Consider the following 23934-nt stretch of genomic DNA (forward strand, 5'->3'; position numbering starts at 1 on the left):
CCCGGCAGTGCGCACGCGTGCCCGCGCACTGCCTGCCGGGAGTTGTAGTTTCAGTGCGGCGGGCCCAGCAAGTCCAGTGGCTGCGCTCCGGTGCCGCGGCGCGGAGGCCGAGGCGGAAGTGGGGCGGCCACCCCCGGGGTCGAGGGCGCGGGGTCAGCGGTCGCGGGGCGCCAACCAGGGGCGCGGGGCTCAGGAAGTGCGCGTGCGCGGCGATAGGCCCCAGGGGAGGAGGCAGGGCAAGGCCAGGCGAGGTGGCCAGTGGTCTGGGCATCCTGCCTGGAAGATGCACAAGAGGAAGGGACCCCCGGGGCCCCCCGGCCGAGGTGCCGCCGCCGCCCGCCAGGTGAGTCTATACCCCACGGCCCCGCCTAGAGAACCGTTCTCACCCCTATCACAGGTTCAGAGGAGGGCCCCACCCACCAGGGGAACCGATCACCACCCCCAGGTGAGCCCCGGTCCCCGCCTTCCAGATGAGGTTCTGCCCCCAAAGTGGGGCCTAGTGGCCCCGGCTCCCCAGCTCCTCAGCTCTTGGCGCCCCGCCCTGGGCTCAGAGCCACCTGTTGCCGAAGCCTCTCCGGTTTGGGAGGGGAAGGCCTCGGACCTGAGATAAGGATAGTTAATGTACTCCTGGTTTGGACACTAATGGAACCTCGCATCAGCCAGGCCAAGTCAGACTTTCTATCCCCACTGTACAGATGAGGACACTGAGGCCCAGAGAGGTGAAGACAGCTTCCCAAGGTCATAGGGATTAACAGCTTGGCCAGGGCTAAGTGCAAAATCCAGAGCGGCTGCCATGAGCCCACGGGACTGTGTCTGGTCGTCCTTTTCCCTCTTCCGTCTCCTCTGCCCCAGGCACCTGGAAGGTTTGATTTTTCTTAGCTTTGGTGGAAGGAGCTCAGGCCATAGTTTAGTGCCCGGGCATTAGAATCTGGCCAACCTGGAGTTCCCTGCTGGCCTCTGCATGTTGGACACTCAGCTTCACAGCTCTTACACCTGTTTCCTCGTCTGTAAAATGGAGGCCCTAAGAGTCCCTATGTCACAGCACAGTTGTGAAAATTCACTGGAATAGTTTATGGAAAGTGCTAGAACCTAACACTCAATAAGCATAACTTATTTTTTTTAATGTTTATTTATTTTGGGGAGACAGAGAGACAGAGTGGGGGAGGGGCATAGAGAGAAGGAGACACAGAATCTGAAGCAGGCTCCAGGCTCTGAGCTGTCAGCACAGAGCCCGACGCGGGACTCGAACCCACAAAGCACGGGATCATGACCTGGGCCGAAGTCAGACACTCAACTGACTGAGCCAATAAGCATAACTTATTACTGTTGAAAGGAGCCATACATAATAGCCAGTGTTTGCCCATTCTGACCGACAGAAAAGGCCGTTTTGTGTAGTTCAGTGTAATATTATCACATCACGATTGGTCATTAGCTGGGACGGGATAGGAAGACAGGTCTGTTACACAATGAAAACCCCGCTTTCAGTTTCTGTGTTGTCCGGGCTTCTATGTGCTCTTGATAACTCCAGGCTTCCTGCGTGGCCCCCTCTGCTGAGTATGCTGGAAGGAGAAGCCCAGGTGTACCGAGTGGCTTAGCTTTGGGCAGGGTGTAGGGCCTGTCTTTCCCACTGAACTCAGTCAGCAGCACATTGTGGGTGTGGGCTCGGAGCAGGAAGCAGGGTCTCTCTGCCTGCCCTTCGCCCCGGGTTGATCTAGGCCAGAGGGCCTGGCCCATCTTGGAACACCTGTTGCATTCTCAACCCATTCCAGCCTCCTGGCACTTCCCTGGGGAAATTGCTTTCCCTCCGAGACCTGGGTTTCCTTCCTGAGGGAAACCTGGGTCTGTCCCGGTTGCCTCTGGACAGGTGGGGTGCATTCCAAGGTCTGACTGGACCCTTACTGTTCCCTCAGCTGGGCCTGCTGGTTGACCTCTCCCCAGACGGCCTTATGATCCCCGAGGACGGAGTTAACAATGAGGAACTGGAGGCCGAGTTCTTGGCCTTGGTGGGGGGCCAGCCCCAAGTCCTGGAGAAGCTCAAAGGCAAAGGTGAGACTCTCAACACACCCCTGAACATTCTCTGAGCACCTGCTGTGGGCAGAACTCAGCCCTGGGCCCTGGGGAGAAGGGGGAAAGGAGACGGAGAAGGTCTCTGCCCTCCTAGAACCCGCAGCCTGGGTTAAGAGGTTAAGCGATCAACTCTGGACCCAGAGTGAGGGTTCAAATCCCAGTCGTGCTGCTTACTGGCTGTGTGACTGATGAGTCCCAGCACCTGTGTGGACTTCGTTTTCCCCGTCTGTAAAATGGGAATAATAATTGCCCTTAATCACAGTAGTTCATCTTCTCGTGTGTGTAAAGTACTTCACACAGGGTCTCACATTTCCTCCAACACGCTGTCCCATGATCAGGTTGGGGTGAGGGAAGCACAGAAGGATGGGGGAGACCTGTGAGCTGGGGCCAGGTGCCCGCAAGAGACACCCACAATAAGGATGATCAGCAGAAGAGCTAGAAAGTGCGGCTGGGGGGCCCAGCGCATGCAAAGCCCTCCCCCCTCGCCCCGTGGGAGGCGACAGGGTCAGCAACACTGCAGTGGGGTTTGGGGCTGGAGCTCCAAGGGGAGACGGAACCTTTATACTTGTTAGCTAATTCAGTGCATTCTCATTATTAACGGATTCCATATTTGTGAATTCACCAACGGGCTAAACTTTATTGGTAACACCAAAATCAATAGTCGGGGAGGTTTGGCAATTCCTGGCGGGCGTGCACAGAGCTGCAGAAAGTTTGAGTCGCTCACCTTGCGCGGTCCCAGCTGAGAGAGAGCAAGATGACCGTCGGCCTTCATGTCTCAGGGCTTCAAGTAAACACGGGTCCTTCTCACAGTCTGTGTAAGGCTGCATTTTGCTCATTTTGGCACTCTTTGTGGGTACTCTTTGTGTGGTACGTTTTGCTGTTGAGAATGGCACTAAAGCGTGGCGCTTAGAGATGTCTCGTGTCTTCAAGGGCAAGAAGTTTGTGATGCGCCTTATGGAGGAAATACGCTAGCAGATAAGCTTCATTCATTCAGACACGAGTAGCCTTGAGTTCAACGTTAACAAACCAACAACATGTATTTAAAAAGGTATAGTTAGATAGAGGCACACATTGAACTAGGTTATGCATCGGCTGGTTGACGAAACTATGCCCAGAGGCTCATGGGATCCTAACCTTGTATTTCCTCTAGGGGCAGTGGTCCAGTACTTGCTAAGTCAGTGTTGAAAGCGCTTTTATAGGACGTAGGTAATGCAAATAATGAGAATAATTCGAATGACAAAGTGCTGATGACGTGCTTTTCTAGAACCTCATTTACCTTGAGTCCTCACGATGCATGTGTGAGGGAGAAACTTGCCCTCGTCTAATAGGTGGGAAGGCTGAGGCCCAGGGAGGTCACGTGACTTGCCCAGGGCGCCACAGTAAGAAAGCTGCAGAGCCAGGGTTGGAAGTCCGGCTTGATAAGCATGAGAGGAGGCCGGCAGGATTAGCGGGATCATACCTGGTGGGCCTGAGGGCAGTGGGGTGCCATGGAAGGGCCAGTAGGGGGGCATGCTGCCCTATTCTTTAGGGCCATGGGTAACTGGGACAGGAGGCTGGGGACTCTTTTTTTTTTTTTTTTAATGTTTATTTATTTTTGAGAGAGAGAGGGAGACAGAGCATGAGGGGGGGCGGGCAGAGAGAGAGGGAGACACAGAATCCGAAGCAGGCTCCAGGCTCTGGGCTGACAGCACAGAGCCGGACGTGGGGCTCGAACCCACCAATCGCGAGATCATGACCTGAGCTGACGTCGGCCGCCCAATTGACTGAGCCACCCAGGCGCCCCATGGGGACTCTTGAAGGATCCCAGTCCATCTGGGGCCTGTCACTGCCACCAGGTCCCCTGCCCATGGAGGCCATTGAGAAGATGGCGAGCCTGTGCATGAGAGACCCGGATGAGGAGGAAGGTACCGACGACGAGGAGGATGTGGAGGCTGACGACGACCTGCTGGTGAGCACCCAGGGCAGGGCAGGGGGCCACCCATGCTGTCATTGCCCCGTGCAGCAGGCCCTCATGCCTGGCCTATGGCCGTGTGTCCCTGCAGGCAGAACTAAATGTGGTCCTTGGGGAGGAGCAGAAGTCTTTGGAGTCCCAGCCTCCTGTGGCTCAGGTATAGCCCGACAACCTGCTCCCCATAATACAGGGTTCAAGGCCCTCCCTTGCCCCTCAGCCATGTTACCTTGGGCAGGTGACATGGCACCTCTGAGACCCAGTTCCCTGCACCCGGAACAATGATGATGATTTCTACCTGGGGGGTGGGGGGGGGGAGGCGGCGGGGACAGCTGGCCCCCGGGGCACCATGCCTTGTGTGTGGTAGGCACTCGCCCAGGGGAGCCCCTGGGGAGAGCCCAAGTGGGGTCACCACCCAGACCTTGCCCCGGTCCCTCCTGCAGCCCAAAGCCGCAGCCCCCAGCCCCGGGGTGGAGGCCACCTTGCAGGAGAGGCTGGCCCTCTACCAGAGGGCGATCGAAAGCGCTAGGCAAGCTGGAGATGGAGCCAAGATGCGGCGCTACGACCGGGGGCTTAAGGTGAGCGGGCGGGCGGGTGATGGGAGGGCGCTGGCACCCTACCGCCGGCCCACCGCACCCAGCTGTCAGGCTCCTCGGAAACCCGTTTCACACCTTCTCTCAGACACTTGAAAACCTGCTGGCCTCGGTCCGCAAAGGTAACGCCATCGACGAAGGGGACATCCCACCGCCCGTGGCAGTGGGGAAGGGTCCGGCAGCCACCCCCAGCCACACGCCCGCACCCTCCCAGCCGGCCTCCACCACGAGCCAGCCAGCCCCGGAGCCCAGGGTCACGGTAGAAGGCCCGCCTTCCTCTGCCCCGGCCTCATCCATAGGCTTGGCTAAGCCCCAGCTTCCTCCAGGTAGGCCGGGGGCAGGGCTGGGCTGACATGGGATGTTGCAGGCGTGGGGTTTACTCAGCACTTGGCCATTCTGTGGGGGTGCAGGCCCTGCACTGACTGTCAGATATCCTTAACGCCCCTCGCCTCCCCAGGTCCTCATGTCTCTGGAGTTCACGAATGCCGTTTTTTGTACGTGTGGTGGTTTAATACATACAACATGACATTGGCCCTTTGAACCCTTTTTCGGTGTGCAATTGAGTAGCACGTTCACCATGTGGTGCACCGGTCTCCTCTGTTTCCAAGACCGTTTCATCAAACAAAAACTCTCTTCCCGCGAAACACTAGCTCCCTGTTTCCGCTCCCCCGGCCCCTGACAGCCGCCATCTACGCTCTATGAGTCTGCGTCTCCCGGATACTTCACGTAAGTGGGACGACACACGAGTTGTCCTTAGGTGCCAGCTTCTTTCACTTAGTGTCACCTTGCAGCACGCGTCGGAGTCCCTTTTGAGGGCTAACGCGTAAGAGCTATAAGTGGATAATTCCCCAGCCCTCAGCATGTCTGTCTTCTAAAACTTACCTACGGGCTTATGAGTTCAAGCCCCACGTCAGGCTCTGTGCTGACAGCTCGGAGCCTGGAGCCTGCTTTGGAGTCTGTGTCTCCCTCTCTCTCTGACCCTCCCCCACTCACACTCTGTCTCTGTCTCTCTGTCTCTCTGTCTCTCTGTCTCTCAAAAATAAACATTAAAAAAAACCAAACAAACCCTCACCTGCAGGAGGTTTTCCTTCCCAACCTCTCCCTCTCCGGTGGCCTTCCTCCCGCTACCCGAAAGGAGTGCCCGCCTCTGTTCCTTCTAGAATATCAACACAGGCACTGCCCCAGGGGCAAACGCTCCCCAAACATACGAAGAGACACTTAAAACTGGGCTGGCCCGGTTGAGAAAGTAAACACCAGGTCTAAATCTTTCCACAGCCCGGCTGGTTTCTAAGCTATTGTTTTGGCAAAGTTCAGGGAAGGTTGTTGGAAATCGTCACCCGAAATGCTCAGCCAAAATCACCAAAGCTTTTTTCACGATGGGGTTTTGGCATACGACTTGGGTAGGGTCCAGGGAAGCCCGCAACATGGTGATAACAGGACCCCGTGTCTTCCCGTCTATTTGTTGGTATGAAGCAGGTTTCCTGGTGCTTTGAAAAAGAAAAAGGGGAAGTTGGGAAACAATGAACAGGGAAACGGGAGTTAATTGGTAGAAGGCGGACCCAGCCCCAGCCCTGTCAGCAAGAGGTGCCAGTGCGATAAAATTGTGCTCTTGGCGTATAAAAATTCTTTATCAAAAAGCCTGATATGTTTAGGCTTTGTTCAGTGCTATGCTAATAATACCAATGATTCAACCTGGAAGAATGTTTTCACTGCCCCCCCCCCCCCCCAAGAGGGAGCACAAGCGGGGGAGGGGCAGAGGGAAAGAGAGAATCTTAAGCTCTTAGTGTGGCCTGGATCTCACAACCCTGGGATAATGAGCTGAGCCCAAATCAAGAGTCAGATGGACGCTCAACTGACTCAGCCACTCAGGTGCCCCCGGAAGGACATTTTCTTAACTCTGAGAGACTCACTGTGATCGGAGATAAAACCGATCAAATGTCAACGCTCTTTTGCTTCCACCCACGGATGCCTTTTCAGGCAAATACACCTGAACTTAAAGCTGTAGGTGCAGTTGTCAGTCTGAAAAAGTACGATGCATGCAGCTTGCCAGGCGTTTCTAGGATTTGTGGATCCCGGTGGTCGTAAGTGCAATAGCCCTTTGTTTTTTAGGTCAAAAATTGCACCAGTTGCCTTAAATTTACTGATACTTCTCCTGAAAACCTATCGAACGTGTCATTTAATACTATAACTAGGGGCGCCTGGGTGGCGCAGTCGGTTAAGTGTCCGACTTTAGCCAGGTCACGATCTCACGGTCCGTGAGTTCGAGCCCCGCGTCGGGCTCTGGGCTGATGGCTCGGAGCCTGGAGCCTGTTTCCGATTCTGTGTCTCCCTCTCTCTCTGCCCCTCCCCCGTTCATGCTCTGTCTCTCTCTGTCCCAAAAATAAATAAACGTTGAAAAAAAAAAAATTTAATACTGTAACTAGCATACTGTTTAAAAAAGCAATTTAGGGGGGCCTGGGTGGCTCAGTCGGTTGAGTGTCCGACATTGGCTCAGGTCACGATCTCACGGTCTTTGAGTTCGAGCCCCGCGTCGGGCTCTGGGCTGACGGCTCAGAGCCTTGAGCCTGCTTCGGATTCTGTGTCTCTCTCTGCCTCTGCCCCTCCCCCACTCATACTCTCTCTCCCCCCCCCCACCCAGTATGAAAAAAAAAAAGAAAAAGAAAAGGCAGCTTTAAACTGAGCAGGCCCCCTGTTTCTTTGATAAACACAGTGCAGCACTGTATCTCTCTTCCTTGTGGCTTTCCTGGTATCATTTCTTACAGCTTCGTTTATTATAAGAACAGCATATAACGCGCATAACGTACGAAACGTGTCGATCGGTGGTCTTTATTGGTGATGCCTGCGGTCAACAACAAGCTATGAGTAGTCAAATTTGGGGGGAGTCAAAAGTAGATTTCCAACTGCATGGCGGGGGCAGGGGGTGTTGGTGCCCCTGACACCCTCATTGTTCAAGGGTCAACTGTACTTGATGTACTGAATTGTACACTTAAAAAGGGTTAAGAGGGTAAATTTCATGTGTATTTTGCCGCAATTAAAGAAAACAAGGGGCACCACCAGCTCATTCGGTAAAGCGTGTGACTCTTGATCTCGGGGTCATGAGTTCGAGGCCCACAGTTGGCATAGAGCTTGCAAAAAAATAGAAAATAAAAATAAGTGAATACCGGTGAGTTTCAAATCACCATGGTAGTTAAAGTACATTAGATTAAAAAACGTTAAAAAAATTTTTAACGTTTATTTATTTTTAAGAGAGAGAGAGAGAGTACAAGTGAGGGAGGGGCAGAGAGAGAGACAGGGAGACACAGAATCCAAAGCAGGCTCCAGGCTCTGAGCTGTCAGCACAGAGCCCGATGCAGGGCTCGAACCCACAGACCGTGAGATCATGACCTGAGCTAAAGTCGGACACTTAACTGACTGAGCCACCCAGGCGCCCTTAAAGTACATTAAGTTTTAAAGAGTGATGTGATAGTTCTGTTTTGTGAATGTCAGTATTTGCACGACACTGGGAATGACAACTGTGGCCACTTTTTAAAGTTAAGATGAGGGCCGCCTGGGTGGCTCAGTCGGTTAAGTGTCCGACTTTGGTGCAGGTTATGACCTCACGGTTCGAGGGTTCAAGCCCCACGTCGGGCTCTGTGGTGACAGCTCGGAGCCTGGAGCCTGCTGCGGATTCTGTCTCTTTCTCAGGTCCCGAGGTAGAATCCCCGCCACACCATCTTGGGGAGACGGCATGGCCTCTCAGCCTCGGTGCTCACATCTGTAGGTCAGGCCTAAGGAACAGGCTTCGTTGTGACGGTTAAACAGAGGCGGTTCGTACGCTGTTCCCCCTTCCAGGTCCCTGCAGCCCTGACCTCCTGGCCCAGCTGCAGAGCCGCCAGCGCGAATATAAGTTGGCCGCCCTCCACGCCAAGCAGCAGGGAGATACTGCCACTGCTGCCAGACGTTTCCGTGTGGCCAAGGTGCGTCCAGACCGGTGGGAGAAGACACGATGCTTCCGACTTTGCGTGGTGGCAAAGAACAGGAGCGCTGTGGTCAGACGGACCCCAGTTTGACTCCTGACCCTTAGTCACTCTGTACGTGTAGTTTTCCGTATCTCTTAAAGCCCCGGTTTACCCTGCCTGTGAAATGGGCGTCAGTATTGGAAGGGGCTTAAGCAAGATGCTGCAGAGGAATGGACAGAGGCTCCCCACAGGGTCCTGGCCCCCAACCGCAGCCTCTTCCCCTCTTCTCCTTTCTCTCAGAGCTTCGATGCCATCTTGGAGGCCCTGAGCCGGGGGGAGCCTGTGGACCTGTCCCGCCTGCCACCTCCCCCTGGTGAGGACCCCACCACCCTGCCCGGCCTCCGGGACTTGGTGCTGCCACCCTCTCTGGTCACCTGGGGACCCCCTCAGACCACACCGGCGTGGGGTAGGGGGTCCCCGAGCAAGCCCCTCACTGGACTGGACCTCTCTGCCCTCAGACCAGCTGCCCCCAGAGCCACCCTCGCCATCACCGCAGCCTCCGGCTCCCAGCACGGTGCCCTCCACGCCAGGTAGGCTCTTGGAACCCTGTGTGGTGGGCAGGCCAGGGCGACAAGTCTCTCCCTCCCAAGACTCTTAACCCTGCCCCTCTGCTCCCCCTCGGCCCCCGTCTGGCCCAGAGGTTCCCCCACCTCCGCGGACTCTCCTGGAGGCATTGGAGCAGCGGATGGAGCGATACCACGTGGCCGCGGCCCAGGCCAAGACCAAAGGGGACCAGCGGAAGGCTCGCATGCATGAGCGCATCGTCAAGGTGTGTGGGGGCCCAGTGGGCAGTCAGACAGCGCCCGGGGGCCTTGCCCAGGTAGCCCTAATCTCGTGTCCACTACAGCAATACCAAGATGCCATCCGAGCCCACAAGGCGGGCCGAACGGTAGATGTGGCCGAGCTGCCGGTGCCCCCAGGTAGGCACAGCCCCCACCCCTGCCCCTCCCGGCCTCTGAGCCTCCGTAGGTGCTGTTCCTCCTGACCGCACAGGCCCAGGGAGCTGTGTGCTCCGCGTTCGGGAATTCTGCAAACTTGTTAGATAATTAGTACCTTACAGTTGGGTCCCAAGAGGAGTGTTTATACCACGGAAATCGGCAGACGCTAAAAATCGGGGGGTTTTACTTGGAGAGCCTGTTCACCGGCCCACCATCGTCTGTCTGATTTCCTCCATTTCTTCTGTGTTCGACTCCTCCTTTCGCACCACCTCTCGGCCTTACACTCTACTCAGCCTTCCAGCAGCCTCCCAGTGGGTTCGGGGCCTCCTCTGGGTTCTCAGAGCTGCCCGCGCATCCCCGGGAGAGCAATTATTCCTCAACACCTTGGTCCCCTGGGAATCCCTCCAGGCCTGTGACCGCCTCTTGTGCCTGGTAGCCCGCCTCACCCCCTGCTTGCCCGTTGGCGTCTGGTTCAAGGCCCGGGGTCAGGTGAGAGGCAGCAGGAGATTAGGTTGGAATAATCTGGCATCTACACAGAACCAGCAGCAGCTCCTTCCTGGATTCAAAGTACATCCAAAGCCCCGAGGCTCCTTAGGAAGGGGAGGAACCCACGTCTCCGCCACCGCGGCATGGGTCCCTCCCTCCTGACTGGGCCCTGACTGGCCGCCCAGGCTTTCCCCCCATCCAGGGCCTGGAGGCCACCGAGCCCACCCAGCAGAGCCTGGTGGGGGTCTTGGAGACCGCCATGAAGCTGGCTAACCAGGATGAAGGCGCAGAGGATGAAGAGGATGAGGAACCTAAGAAGGTGGGAGGGGCTGGGGTCTTGGGGTGAGACGGGAGTGGCAGCAAAGCCCTGACAGAGCCTGGGAAGAGCTGGGCTCCCTCCCGGCCTGGCCACTTACTTCCTGGCTGTGCAGCCATGGGCAAGCTATTTTGCTCTCTGATCCTGCCTCCTCATCTGCAAAGTGGGTACAGGGGCTGTCTTTGTCTCTGCGAAGATTCAGTGAGAATGAGACTATATGGGGCATTCGTCGCTGAGGAAACAGAAACTAAGACAGTCACCATTGTCAGTTTCGGGCCCCAGCCCCTTGGGGAGTGGAACCATTGCGAGCGCTGGGAGAGCTCTGATTCCCTCCCTGTCTGTCAGCAGCCCACCAGCCCTCCGGCCCCCACGGCCCAGCCCAAGGCCCCACCCTCAAGGGCACCCCAATCAGGCTCCACCCCAGCAGCCAAAACAGCCCCCAAGGGCACATCCGCCAGAGGTAGGTATGTCCTCCCTTCCTGGGCTGCCTGTTGCTTGGCTGTGGGCCAGGCCGCATCCACAGACACCCCTGTACCCACAGCCCAGCAGCAACTGGCCTTCCTGGAGGGCCGCAAGAAGCAGCTCCTACAGGCCGCACTGAGAGCCAAGCAGAAGAATGATGTGGAGGGTGCCAAAATGCACCTGCGCCAGGCCAAGGGGCTGGAGCCCATGCTGGAGGCCTCACGCAATGGGCTGCCTGTGGATATCGCCAAGGTGAACCCTCTAGGCCTGCTGGACCTCCCCAGGCAGCCACCTGTTGGGCTGTGGCCACTTAGCAGCCACGTAACTTGGAGTATATTAGTCAGGATCCAGGTTAAGCTTCTGTAATGGATAAGTACCCCCCCGACTCAGTGGCTGAAAGAAGACAGATATATTTCTCGCATGTAATACTCGGGGCAGTCTGGGCTCTGGAAAAGACAGAGCCCTCCAGGGCCCAGGTTCCTTCCATCTTGTTGCTCTGTCATACCTTGGAAGGTCATCTTTGTCCACGTGGTCAGAGTGGACTGATGCCCTTCCTGCCTTCAGTCCATGGGAAGCATTGAGAGAAAGAAAGGGCAAGGCAAGCAGTTCCATTTAAAGCAAGTGACATGGAATGCCATCACTTCTCACCTTCCACTGGCCGCAGCTGAATCCCATAGCTGTGCCCGGCTGCAAGGGATGCTGGGACATGTAGTACCTGGGCTGTGTGCCACTTTGGGAGGAACCATCCACTTCTCTCTGAGCACCACTTTTCTCCTTGGGGAAGAAGAAAGACCAGGGCTGGGGCAAAGCAGTGGTCCAGGAAGGCCTCTCCAAGAAGGGGTGACATTTCCATGCGTGGGTCTGTTTGTTGCTAACCAGCAGGCCCCTCCCCATGAGGCTTGTCTTCTCTAGGTGCCACCCGCCCCCGTCAACAAAGATGACTTCTCTCTGGTCCAGCGGCCTGGCCCAGGTCTGTCTCAGGAGTCTGCCCGGCGCTACGGTGAACTCACCAAGCTCATAAGGCAGCAGCATGAGGTGAGGTGGGCCCCTGGCCCAGATCAGCAGGCCTCAGGGTCGTGGCCCCCCACCCCTCCCCTCACTGCCTTCTGCTCTTCAGATGTGCCTGAACCACTCTAACCAGTTCACCCACCTGGGCAACATTGCCGAAACCAGCAAGTGAGTACCCCTGTCCCTGCCTCTGCCAGACGTCTGTACCCCCATCCCATCCCTGGGACCAGGGACCTGAACAGGGCTCTCTTGCTGGCAGATTTGAGAAATTGGCAGAGGACTGTAAGCGGAGCATGGAGATTCTGAAGCAGGCATTCGCCCGAGGTCTCCCCACGCCCACTGCCCGCTTTGAGCAGAGAACCTTCAGCGTCATCAAGTAAGGCCCTGATGCCCCTTGGCCCAGATGCCCCTTTGGAGAGGGGCTTGCACTCCCCAGAAGCCAGCAGAGGACTTGCCTCTGGGGGAGAGTTTGGTTGCACGGTGAAAGCACAGTATATGCAAGGGTCCTGAGGCAGGCATGAGGTGCAAGTGAAAGACGGTGTTGGGGAGTTGCCAGTGACACATTAAGAAATGGGGAAGACCGAGTGAGTGCAGAGATGTGCCTTGTCCCAAGGCCCGGGCGAGCCCTCAGCGTGGTTGTTGTTGGTCCTGCTCCTCTTAAGCCTTCCCACACCGTGGGGAATTGGGATCATTTCCCCCACTTACAGATGGGGTTAGGCACAGCCACTGCAATAACCTAGGATACCCCACACCCCTTACCTTGGCTCTCCCACATCTGCACAGCCTGGCTCCCCATCACCTCGTCCCCACCCACTGTCCCCACGTTGCTTGCCTCCTGCCACACAGGCCTGTTTTTGGTCCCTCAGACAAACCAAGCATGTTCATCCTCAGGGCCTTTGCACTGGCTCTTTCCTCTGCACAGACCCTCTTCCCCAGGTCTCCGTGTAGTAGCGCCTTCTTGGCATCCGGAATCACCTATGATGTCGCCTCCCTTGAGAGGCCCTCTTTGACCACTCCCGTCTACAACAGCCCATCCTGAGCATGCTCCACTCTCTTCCCCTATTTTAATTTTCTGCAGAATTGCTTTGTTTTCTCTGTTTATATATGCATTGGTCTTCTCTTCACTCAGCTAGCTTGGGCTCCATGAGCACAGGGATGGGGTCTGTCTCACTATATCCCCATCAGTGAGGACACCAGCAGGCACATAGTAGGGGCTGCAGAAATATTGCTCTTTTAAATTTGTTAAGATGTTTATTTATTTTTGAAAGAGAGAGAGAGAGAGGGACAGGGTGCGAGCGGGGGAGGGGCAGAGAGCGAGGGAGACACAGAATCTGAAGCCGGCTCCAGGCTCTGAGCTATCAGCACCGAGCCTGACGTGGGGCTCGAACCCACGAACCCTGAGATCATGACCTGAAATCGGACTCTTGACCGACTGAGCCACCCAAGCGCCCCCCAGAAGTATCGTTAAATGAAGGGAAGGTCCCCCAGCAGTGAAGCCGCTGGCTGGCGCAGAGTGGGTCCCAGACTGAAGAAAAGTCTCGAAAATAAGCCATTGGCAGATCTGGACAAAGAATTCCAGTCTGTCCAGATCCTAAAACTGGAGCCCAGGAGCCCATATAGCTACAAAGGCCAGCATGGGGTGTGTTCCCTGGATCCACAAAGGGAAAAGAAGGCGGGCAGGCGTTGGGGCTGACGTGCCTCTGTCTCCCCACCTGCCCTCCCGGAAGGATCTTCCCTGACCTCAGCAGCAACGACATGCTCCTGTTCATCGTGAAGGGCATCAACTTGCCCACGCCCCCAGGTGAGGGGCGCCAGGCAGGGGTCAGGGCTGCGGGACTGCCTCACTGCCCGGCTCTGACCGTTGTCTGCCCACAGGGTTGTCTCCCAGCGACCTGGATGTCTTTGTTCGGTTTGACTTCCCCTATCCCAACGTGGTATGTAGAGAGCCCAGGAGAGGAAAGATGGGCTCAAGCCTCATCCGCGGGAGTGGGTCGGCAGGGGTCCAAGGGCAGGCCCCAGCCCCTGAGCCTTCCTGCCTCCTATTTGATTTGGCTCTAGGAAGAAGCTCAGAAAGACAAGACCAGTGTGATTAAGAACACAGACTCCCCCGGTGAGCGGAGGAGGAGGGGGAGGAGGCCGTGGCTGCTGGGAGGCACCCCAGCCCTGTGCAGAGAGAACCTGAAACCATAGCCTGACCCCTCCCTCTTTCCTCCTGGGCCTGTCCTCATTCCCTGAGTAGAGTTCAAGGAGCAGTTCAAACTCTGCATCAACCGCAGCCACCGCGGCTTCCGAAGGGCCATCCAGACCAAAGGCATCAAATTTGAAGTGGTCCACAAGGGGTGAGCTGGGGGTGCAGGTGCTGGGCGGACTCTGGGGGAGGGGGAGCTGCCCTGGGCCAACCGTCCTGTCCCCCTCACGCACACAGGGGGCTGTTCAAGACCGACCGGGTGCTGGGCACAGCCCAGCTGAAGCTGGACGCCCTGGAGACCGCGTGTGAGGTCCGGGAGATCCTTGAGGTGAGATGTGGACATTTGCCCACAGGCTTTGGTGTGGCTGTGTCACTTGTTAACGTTATTCAAAAGCTCCCTACAGGACCTGGGCCTCCTAGGGGTCTCTTCTACTGACCCAGCTTCTCCCCCAGGGATCCCAGACCTCCATACTACCCAGCCCTAAATATGCCCAGCACCCTGCTCCATTTTGACCAATTGGTGTCTCAGCTCTATCTATCTAGGGGCTCAGATTTTGGAAATTACCCTGGTTCTCTCTGATCCCGGCCCTGGGCCTCCAGCCACTGCCTGCTTCTCAGTAGCCTCCCCTCATTTCCACCCAGGTCCTGGATGGTCGCAGGCCCACCGGGGGGCGGCTGGAGGTGATGGTCCGGATTCGGGAGCCACTGACCGCCCAGCAGTTGGAGACCACAACTGAGAGGTGGCTGGTCATTGACCCCGTGCCAGCAGCCGCGCCCACAGTGAGACTCCTGCCCATCAGCAACCCCAGGGAGGGAGGCTTGGTTCAAGCGGGCCGGGAATCACAAGACTGGTTCTGTCCACTGAAGCAGGTTGCTGGGCCCAAAGGGAAGGCCCCTCCCGTACCCACCCCTTCGAGGGAGCCAGGGAACAGGTAGGTGGCTGGGTCAAGCCATGCTGGAGAGAAGTCCCTTCTTCCTGTTTCAGCCCCTCCTGGACAGTTTCCCATCAGGCACGAATTGTAGTGCATCCCTTCCCTGCTGCAAAACGTCTCCTGGCTCCCCGTCTCCTGAAACGTCCTGACACTTCTCAGCCTGATTTTTAGGATCTTTTGTGATTGGACCATTATCAATATATCCAGTAGTCTCGCCCCACCCCACTTCCTCCTGTTCGTTCATGGTTATCTACACCTCGTTTTCACTGGCCTCTGGGCTTTTCTGTCTTCTGATGATGCCGTGAGCCCCCCTACCCAGCACTTGCTCCCCACTCCCCTGCCCGGCTCTGACTCCTCTGGCTCCCAGCTTGGCTGCGTTCTTCCCTGGGAAACCTTCCCTGACCACCGGGCACGGCAGTTGCCTGAGTGCAGAGCCCTCAGCCCCACTAGGTCGTGGGCTCTGCAACACCAGGGTGGGCCTAGCTTATCTCCTGCCGTTCCCCAGCGCCCAGTGCCGTCTGTGAGAATTAACGAGGTCAGGCTTGGGGGGTCCTTGCGGCCCTTCATCCCTCCCCAACTCCACAGATCGGCCCGGCCCCTGCACAGCCTCAGCGTGCTGGCCTTTGATCAAGAGCGTCTGGAGCGGAAGGTGGGTGCCTGCTTTGACAGGCTGGCTGGGGCAGGATTGGGGGTTCGGTAGGCCCCGGGCAGGGCCGTCACAGTCCCCCACTCTGCACCCCCCAGATCCTGGCCCTGAGGCAGGCGCGGCGGCCGGTGCCCCCGGAGGTGGCCCAGCAGTACCAGGACATCATGCAACGCAGCCAGTGGCAGAGGGCACAGCTGGAGCAGGGGGGCCCGGGCATCCGGAGGGGTAGGGTCTCGGGGATGGGCGCGTGGGGGGGGGGGGGCAGGGCAGGGCAGCAGCCCCCCATCCTCACCCCTCCCCACCCTCAGAGTACGCGGCCCAGCTGGAGCGTCAGCTGCAGTTCTACACAGAGGCGGCCCGGCGCCTGGGCAACGACGGCAGCAGGGTGAGCCAGGCGAGGGCCGGGTGGGCGCTGGGGGGCCGGGGCTGCCCGCGGCTGCCCGCTGACCGCCTCTCGGCCCCCAGGAGGCTGCAAAGGAGGCACTCTACAGGCGGAACCTGGTGGAGAGTGAGGTGAGCAGCCAGGCCGGGGGGTGTGGGGCACGGCTGTGGCCATGAGTACCCCCTCCCTGACCCTGGCGGTCTCCCCCTTAGCTGCAGCGGCTCCGCAGGTGAGGGGTCGGCCGGATGGGCGGCCCCTGGAGAGTGCCCAAGGCCCTGGCACCGGGAGGAGCTGACCAGGCCACAGCCGGAGGCCAGACAAGCAGACAATCAGCAGACCGTCAGCTCCAGATGGACGTGTCCTCCGCTGGGTCCTTCCTGGCGGGGGGCCCTGAGGATGGCACCACCAGCCAGCCTGTGCCCCTTGCCCCGGCCTGGCTGGGTGGGCCCTGGAGAGTCCCATTTGCACAGCCTGGGGTGTCCGGCCCCTGGCCTGCCCCAGAGGTGGGGGGGGGGGGGGGCAGCTAGGACCAAGCCCCGAGGGCCCCTGCAAGCACTTTACTTCCTATCCCTCCCCAGCCTTAACCCTGAAGCCCACCCACACCCCAAAGAAGCCACTGAGGTCAGCCAGAGCCCAGCTGGCTCCCCAGGGCTGACACAGGGAATAAACAGCCAGGGCCACGCCTGGCTCACTCTGTCCTGTTGATGTTTCTTGCCCCCGCCCCGTGGCCAGCTGGGTCTCTCCCACAGTCCCCCGGGGGTTGATGGCAAGGTGCCCATAAGAGGGGCAGGCCGTGGGGGGAGAGTGCCCGTGAAGGATGTGTTCGATTCGCACACTTGCTCCGGGGACATGTGTGAGGGCTGTGGCCTGCTTGAGGGCGTCTGCCGTGCCGTGTGTTTCTGTAGCTGGTGGCCTTGGGTGTGTTCAGGTGTATACGTATGGTCAGCTGTCACGTGGTGGTTCTTGCTGACCCCTCGAAATCCAGCCCGGCCGCTCACTGGCCCCGGGACTTGGACCAGATTGCCTGACCCTCTTAGCATCCCACAGCGTCAGTTTCCTCCGTTGGATGCTGGGATGGTGAGAGCCCCTCCTGCAAGGTGAAGGGCATCTGGCAGGTGGTGAGCACTTGACAGGGTTATTAGGCTTTATTGTTGCCGCCTCCACTTGTGCGGGGAGTGGGGACCGCGTCGTCCGGCAGGGCTGGTGTGGTCTGCGTGCCTGGCGTGCAAGCTGCGTGCTTGAGTCTCTCCTGGGGCTCCCTGTGTGTGGACGCAGCGCCCCTGTCCCCAGCTTCCTGGCCAGGCCCTTGAGGCCTGGGAGAGCCTGGTTGAGGCCCCGGATGGGCACCGTCTCCTCGGTCCGTGACCCAGTGGAGCCCCAGGGGTCTGGGCTACACTGCTGGACCCCTCCGGGCTCGGGGGCTCCCTGCCCGTGGCTGACGTGGAGTTGTGGGTGGCAGCCGGACCAGGACCTGCTCGGGGTTGCCCGCCGTATCCACCACACTCAGGTGCAGGAGGCCCAGGAAGGCGTCCGGTGCGATGCTGGTCATGTGAAGCCTGTTTGCCCTGTAACCGAGAGGCAGGCGTGAGGGTGGGTGCAAAGGAAGGGGGGGGTGGGGCACAACCGTCCTGGCCCATCCAGGCCTGCTGGAGCCCACCACAGCCCTTCAGGGCCCCCTGCCCCCAGGACCCGCTCTCCCCAGCCGCCTCCGGGGCACCTGAGAAAGAGGGCGCGCAGGCGGGGAGTGCTGAGGAAGGCTTCAGGACCCACGTGGCTGATGCGGTTGCCCTGCAGGTGCAGCTCCTCCAGGGCCTCAGGCAGGTCAGGGGGCACAAAGGACAGCTCGTTGTGGCTGAGGTCCAGCACCTGGGCAGAGATGATGCCACGGCGGCCCCGGGCCTTGAGCCCCAAACCTCTCTGCCCGGGCACTCCACACCAGCCTGGGCCTCCTCCCCTCAACCCCCTCCGCGTTGCCAAATTCCCTCCAGCCCCGACAGAGGTACAGTGAGTTCCGTCTGGGGCAGGCTGGGCTCTGGGTGCTGGGGTCCCAGACAGACGGGGACCTGCCTGCTGTGGGAGAGATCGAAGCAGTCGTTTGCGAGGATGGCACTTCCCTCACCGGGCACCCTCCCGACACCGTCTACTGACCAACCGCTCTCTCCCTAACTAGTGCGTCGGTGCCACGGGCCCGGAGCTGTGTCGCTCTGTGCCCACCTCTCCAGCGCCTAGGACAGCGCCTGCACCCCCAGATGCTCTAAACTCTGTGGAAGCAGCCGTGTTCAGGAGGAACCAGGGGGCCGTGTTCCCCGGGGAGGCGGAGGGGCTGGTTGCCGAGGACCTGGTGGCAGGGACGGCAGGGCCCAAGGCCCGGAGGCCGGCTCTGCCTCACCCACCCCGGGTCCGTCTGCCGGGCTCTCTTTGAGGCATCTCGGGGCCTTGTGGGAAGACGCTGCAAGGCGTGGGGATGGAGGGGACGGAGGAGCGGTGGGGACAGTGTGGCTGACCGGCCGGCGCCTGACCTGGAGGGCCTGGAGTTCGTGCCAGGTGCCGGGCCCGATGTCTCCGACCCGGAGCCGGTTGTGCGCCAGGCTGAGCTCCCGCAGTTGGTCCAGGCCGGCCAGCGGCTCCGGCTCGAGGGCCCGCAGCTGGTTGCGCTGCAGCCGCAGGGTGTGCAGGCCGCCGGGCAGGCCGCCGGGCAGCCGGGTCAGCAGGTTGCCGGCCAGGTCAAGGCTGCGCAGGGCACGCAGCGGGCGGAAGGCCCGGCGGTGCACGCGGGCGCTGACCAGGCGGTTGTAGGCCAGGTTGAGTTCGGCCAGGCCCGGTGTGCCAGCCAGGTCCCGGGCGCCCAGCGTGGTCACGTGGTTGTGGGGCAGCACCAGGGCCCGCAGGCGGCGGGGCAGCGCCAGGGGCACGCGGTCCAGCCCGTTGCCATAGAGATGCAGCGTGTGCAGGCCCCGCAGCGGCCGCAGCGCCCCTGCGGGCAGCCCCGTCGCCCCCAGCTGGTTGTGCTGCAGCAGGAGGTAGCGCAGGCCCCGCGCCCCGCGCAGCCGGGCCGCCTCCACCCTGCGGATGCGGTTGCGGCCCAGGTGCAGCACGGCCAGGGTGCGGGGCAGGCCCGCGGGCACCGAGGCTAGCCGGTTGTGGGACAGGTCCAGGTACTCGAGGTGGTGCAGCTTGCTGGTGGGAGAGAGGGCTGGCGTGGGGCTGGGTGCTGAGCGGGGGAGGTGGGGGGGGGGTGGGGGTGGGGGACAGGTGAACCTTGGGGGTGAGGGTTGAGGAGTGCTCCCGCGATAGAAGCCGGAGACCCCAACTTGGGGGTGGGCGAGTCGCGAGATCTGGGTGGGAGGGGCACCTGCTGAGATCAGGGCAGAGTCCGGCCCCGGGGCTGGATGTGGAGGTGACCAGGACAGAGTTCTGGGTGCAAGTCTGCATGCGGCGGTGATGACGTTTGGATAATAGAACCCAGGCACAGAGGAGCTGGGAGCAAAAGGGTGGCTGCTAGGTGCTCCGATGAGCCTGGTGCACAGCAGGTGCTCAGCAAATGAGGCCTCGGTTTGGGGGTCATACCCCGGAGGGGGCTGGAGGGTTGCGGGGGGTGGGGCTTGGACTCCGAACCTTCAACCCCTCCTGCCAGCACGAGGCTGCACCTGTGTCCTCCCCTGTCTCAGGCCCCACCTGAAGGTGGTGGCATCCAGGCCGCTGTCCGTCAGCTGGTTGTGCTGGAGGTAGAGCTCCCGCAGGTGTGTCTGGCGGCTCAGTGCCCCTCGGGGCACCTTGGAGATGAGGTTGTTCTGGGAAAGGAGGAGACAGTGAGACCAGGGGTCGGGGGACAGACAGCAGCAGGGAGCTATGGAAGGCTCTTGAGTAAGGGAGTAGCAGGGAGCTAGCTTTGGCAACGCGGGTCCGAGAGCGCGGGCGTGAGTGACCCGCGCCAGTGGGCAAGACTCGAAGATACTTGTGACTACTGGCATTCTCGGGAGGGCGGGGGGGGACTCCCCCAGGAGAGAGGGAAAGGGGGCGGGCAGGGGGCTGGCAGGGTGGAGGAGGGGCACCTGCAGGTGGAGCCGCTCCAGCGAGGGTGGCAGACTGGGCGGCAAGTAGCTGAGCCGGTTGCTGGAGAGGCTGAGGATGACCACGGCTTCAGAGCCGTGGAAGGCGTCAGGGGGCAGGCCGGCGTTGCTCAGCTGGTTGTTGTGGAGGTACACGGACCTGAGGGGAGCCAGGCTCCGGCCACCAGCCTGCCCCCGGCCCTCCCACCGGCCCCCGCCCCCGCCCCCTGCACCCCAGCGCGGCCTCCACTGTGAGGATGCGCACGCGTCCGCGCACTGTCTCTGCCTGGCGTCGCGGTTCTCCAGACGGCATCCAGGGTGTCCTGCCTCAGATCCCCCCCCCCCCCCCGCCCCGCCCCGCACCTCCCTCCCAGGGTAGGACTCTGCCCCTGCAGACCCTCAAGGGCAGGCTCATGATCCCCTCAGGCCTCCAGGGGTAGGGAGTGACCCCAGGCATATCTGAGGTCGGAGAGGTCCGGGCTGGGCCAGGGGCTACCTGAGCGCGGGCTTCTCCCCAAAGGTAAGCGGGAAGATCTCCGTCACTTGGTTGGCAGCCAGATCCGCAACTCGGAGGGAGCGGGGCAGAAACTGGGGGGCCACCGAGAGCTGTGGGGACGCGGCCATGCTTGGTCAGGGAGCCCTGCCCTCCACCCCACCCCCGCCGTGCCCTCCGCGCCCTGCTGTATGTCCCTGCGGGCCAGGCCTCAGGGCCGGGGCAGGGGTCAGGTGGGGGTGCTCACCTTGTTGTGGGCCACGTAAATGTGCTGCAGCTGCGTGAGGGACTCAAAGGCCTCATCGGGCAGGCCTGGGAGCGGGATGGGCAGTGAGGGGACCCCCCCCCCCGCGGCCCCGGAGCCCAGGGAGGGGGCAGTGGGGGAGTCTGTGCTCCCAGCTGCCCCAGGGCTCTTGGCTGGCGACTGGCAGGGGCTCCTCCAGGCACCCTCCCACACACCTCCCCACCCGTCCTCCAAAGCCACAGCCTGAGTTTCCATCCTGCTCAGCAAAGGGCAGTTCTGGGAACTACCGCAGAACTACCCACAGACCCAGCAGGGGAGGGAAGGGGCCGCCTCCCGAGGTCCCCTCACCCCTCACCCTCGGAAGAGATGAGATTGTTGTGGAGGTTGAGGGTCCGGAGGCTGCTGAGGCGTGACAGCTCATTGTAGGGGAGCTCCTGGAGCTGGTTGTTCTGGGGGGGGGAGGATTCACACCCCTGAGCCCTCTGCAAGTGGCCGGAGCCCCGATTCCCAGCTCCCCATCGCCTTAAGCAAGTAAGCCTTGACACCCCTCACCCCCACACTTGATCCCCAAAGCCCCATTACCCTGCAACCAAAACAACCCCGTCACCACAAACAACCCTGTGATCGCCAAGATGTTGACCCCCCGACACCCCATCTGCCCCCATAATTGACCCCTGACACCCATCACCCTGACCCCAAACAACCCTATAAACCAAAAAGATGTCTGATATTCCATCACCCCCCCAAACCTGTAACTGCCAAGACATTGACCTTGTAACACTGCCAAATGCTCAGCCCCTCCTAAAAGTTCCAGTGTCTGTCCCCCCCCCCACCTGCCCTCGCCTCCAATGCCCAGACCCCGACGCTCTCACCCAGGCCAGCTTCCATCGCTGCCAAGACCTGCACGCCCAACGCCCCCATCACCCTATCACCCCGAAACCCGGCACTTGGCGTGCTCACCCCGGCCCCCGGGGGCCCCACCTGCAGGGAGAGGTGCTGAGCTGCCCGGGTGATGTTGTCCGGGAACACCTGAAGGTCCAGGCCATTGCAGTCCACTGTGTCTGCCCGGGGGCAGGAGCAGCGCAGGGGGCAGGCCCGGGGCGGGGGCTGCGAGCTCTCCCCCAGGTGGGGGAAGGCGGCGTCCTCCATGCCTGGGGTGGGTGGGGGGCCGGGCAGCAGCAGGAGCAGCAGCAGCAGGCTCAGCCGCTGGGAGTAGAGGGACTGATGGGTCACGGTGGCCCCAGGCCCAGCACCAGGTCACCATGGCGACAGGAGCATCCCCGCGTGGGGGGGGGAGGGGGGAGCAGGCAGGCTCCCCTCCCTCCCCTGCCCTCCCGCCCCCACCCCACCTTACCATAGCCAGCCCCAGCTCTGCCGTCTCGCCTGAAATGCCGACCAGGGCTCCCTAATGGAAACCAGGCGGTCACCTCCTGGAGCCTCTTCCGTGGCCGCCACCGCCCCCCATCTCTTGGCACAGGCCACCCTCCACCCGGCTTGTTCTCCCAGGGGCTGGGGGTTGGGGGTGGGGAACTAGCCGGCCCACCCCCTTCCCCGCCCTGGGGAGGGCTGCCGGATGGGGCGGCGAGGACAGGCCAGCCCGTCCCCTCGGTCCCACCCCCACCAACCACCCCTGCTCAGCTTGCGTAACCTCGGCCAGCCTGGGCCGGGCCACAGGAGCATGGAATGCTTGGGGGAAAGCTAAGATTCGCCCTGTCTGGTATTTGGGCCAACCGCAGAAATAGGGGTGGGGGCAGAGGAGCGGAAGATGCTTCAGGCCACAGGAGGGTCCCCAAGGAACTGGGGCTGGCAGCAAGGGGTCAGGGCAGGCCTGGGCTCAGCCTGCCAGCGCAGATGCCAGCCTGGGGGCTCTCAGCCAGGCCTGCCATTTGGGCCCCTCCTCCTCCTCCCTGAATGGCCACAGCCTCAGCTGCCTGAAAGGAAATTACACGTATTGAAGCACGAGCCCGGTGGTTAAGGGTGGTTAAGGATATGCACTCAGCGCCAGCCTGCCTGGGCTTGAACCTGGGCTCTGGCACCTCTCTGGGCCTTGGTTTCCCACTCTGCAAAGTGGGGAGTGGTCGTCTCATCTCCCAGGAGTGGTATAAGGATTAAATGAGATAACGCATTTGAGGTGGGTGAGAAGGTTCCCGGCACATTCCTTGGCCTTTACACCAGAGCAGTAGCGTGGGGAGAAGAAGCCAACCTCTGCCCCAGATCCCATCTCCCAGGATGCACCACTTACCCGCAAGGTGTCTTCAGGCAAATCGTTTTCCTGCCCAAACTTCAGTTTTCCCACACATAGGACAGAGATGACAGAATACCCTTCCTTCCTCAAAGGCAAAACCAGATTTTGGACAGAAAATTCTAAGCACCACATCTGCCCCTTACAAGTGCTCAGCTCAGAAGTGGCCAAGCCGATGGGCTGTGTGAAGGGCATGAAAGAGGTTGAAGGTTGGGGGGGGGGGGGGGAGGTTTCCCAGAAGCAGAGCTTGAGACAAGGATTGAGTGCATTTGTCTTGGACAAAGAAGCTGTATGGGAGCAGGGAAATGACAGAGGGAAGGAAAGAAGTAGTCAATGACGAGTTGTCTCCGGGGTAATCAACTTGCCTAGAACTCGCCAGTTTCAGCACTCAAAACCCTGTGTCCCAGGAAACCCTTAGTCCTGGGCAAATTGGGACGGTTTGTCATGCTTGTTATCAAACAAGTTCCCACCAGAGGCATAGGGCTCGGTCCTGCTGGGGAGTGCTGGCAGATTTTGTAGGACACACGTCCTACCTGAGGGGTGAGGGAGCTGGGTTATTGATTCTCCAACTCCCTCCCTCAGGCACTGGTTGAGGGCTGAGGCTGCAGGATCTGAATTCCCTGGCACTTTGGGTAGAACAGCCCCCAGCCCTAAATAGATATAAATGCCTGATGGTGAGGCTTGGGGGCGCCTGGCAGGCTCCAGACATCACCTGCCAGGGAGAGTGGGAGGTTGAGCCACGGAGAGACGGCAGTACATCAGGGGAGTGGGAGGAAGGGCCCAGTGTGGGGGAATGATGGACACAGAGGGTATCTGCATTAGTAATCCCCCTCCCACAAAGGAAGAAGCTTGGAGGTGATCATTTGCCCACATTTCCCAGGACAGCGTGCACTCATGACAGGAGACACTCAGGGTCCCTCAGGGCTAGGGCAGGAGACAGGT

General features: G+C 60.1%; 2 protein-coding genes across 8 annotated transcripts; one reads left to right on the plus strand and one right to left on the minus strand.

Moving 5' to 3' along the window:
* Positions 1-38: 38 nt before the first annotated feature.
* Positions 39-16660, plus strand: CC2D1A (coiled-coil and C2 domain containing 1A). Of its 4 annotated transcripts, none has more exons than XM_060630449.3 (29): positions 39-343; positions 1911-2046; positions 3903-4015; positions 4110-4175; positions 4459-4593; positions 4697-4934; positions 8440-8564; positions 8847-8919; positions 9065-9136; positions 9245-9375; positions 9454-9526; positions 10216-10349; positions 10692-10806; positions 10888-11060; positions 11721-11843; positions 11926-11984; positions 12076-12192; positions 13544-13617; positions 13692-13750; positions 13875-13926; positions 14056-14155; positions 14242-14332; positions 14647-14784; positions 14872-14936; positions 15522-15585; positions 15681-15807; positions 15891-15967; positions 16048-16095; positions 16177-16660. In XM_060630449.3, exons 1-29 carry the CDS (start codon positions 284-286, stop codon positions 16195-16197), a joined length of 2859 nt encoding a protein of 952 aa, XP_060486432.2. In that variant the 5' UTR covers positions 39-283; the 3' UTR covers positions 16198-16660. The 4 variants fall into 4 exon arrangements, with proteins under 4 accessions (XP_060486432.2, XP_060486434.2, XP_060486433.2 ...); XM_060630451.3 differs by having other exon boundaries at positions 14875-14936; XM_060630450.3 differs by having other exon boundaries at positions 10695-10806.
* A 54-nt stretch (positions 16661-16714) lies between these two features.
* Positions 16715-22355, minus strand: PODNL1 (podocan like 1). Of its 4 annotated transcripts, none has more exons than XM_078443322.2 (10): positions 22105-22355; positions 21732-21956; positions 21106-21199; positions 20754-20818; positions 20510-20619; positions 20017-20086; positions 19640-19755; positions 18484-19141; positions 17682-17830; positions 16715-17529 (listed from the first exon to the last, which is right to left on the minus strand). In XM_078443322.2, exons 1-10 carry the CDS (start codon positions 22105-22107, stop codon positions 17355-17357), a joined length of 1665 nt encoding a protein of 554 aa, XP_078299448.1. In that variant the 5' UTR covers positions 22108-22355; the 3' UTR covers positions 16715-17354. The 4 variants fall into 4 exon arrangements, with proteins under 4 accessions (XP_078299448.1, XP_078299447.1, XP_078299449.1 ...); XM_078443321.2 differs by having other exon boundaries at positions 20017-20173; XM_078443323.2 differs by lacking the exon at positions 20754-20818 and having other exon boundaries at positions 20017-20148.
* Between the last annotated feature and the right edge of the window lie 1579 nt (positions 22356-23934).

Source organism: Panthera onca, chromosome A2 (genome assembly GCF_046562875.1).
Source record: "Panthera onca isolate mPanOnc1 chromosome A2, mPanOnc1 haplotype 2, whole genome shotgun sequence".
NCBI classification, from domain to species: domain Eukaryota; kingdom Metazoa; phylum Chordata; class Mammalia; order Carnivora; family Felidae; genus Panthera; species Panthera onca.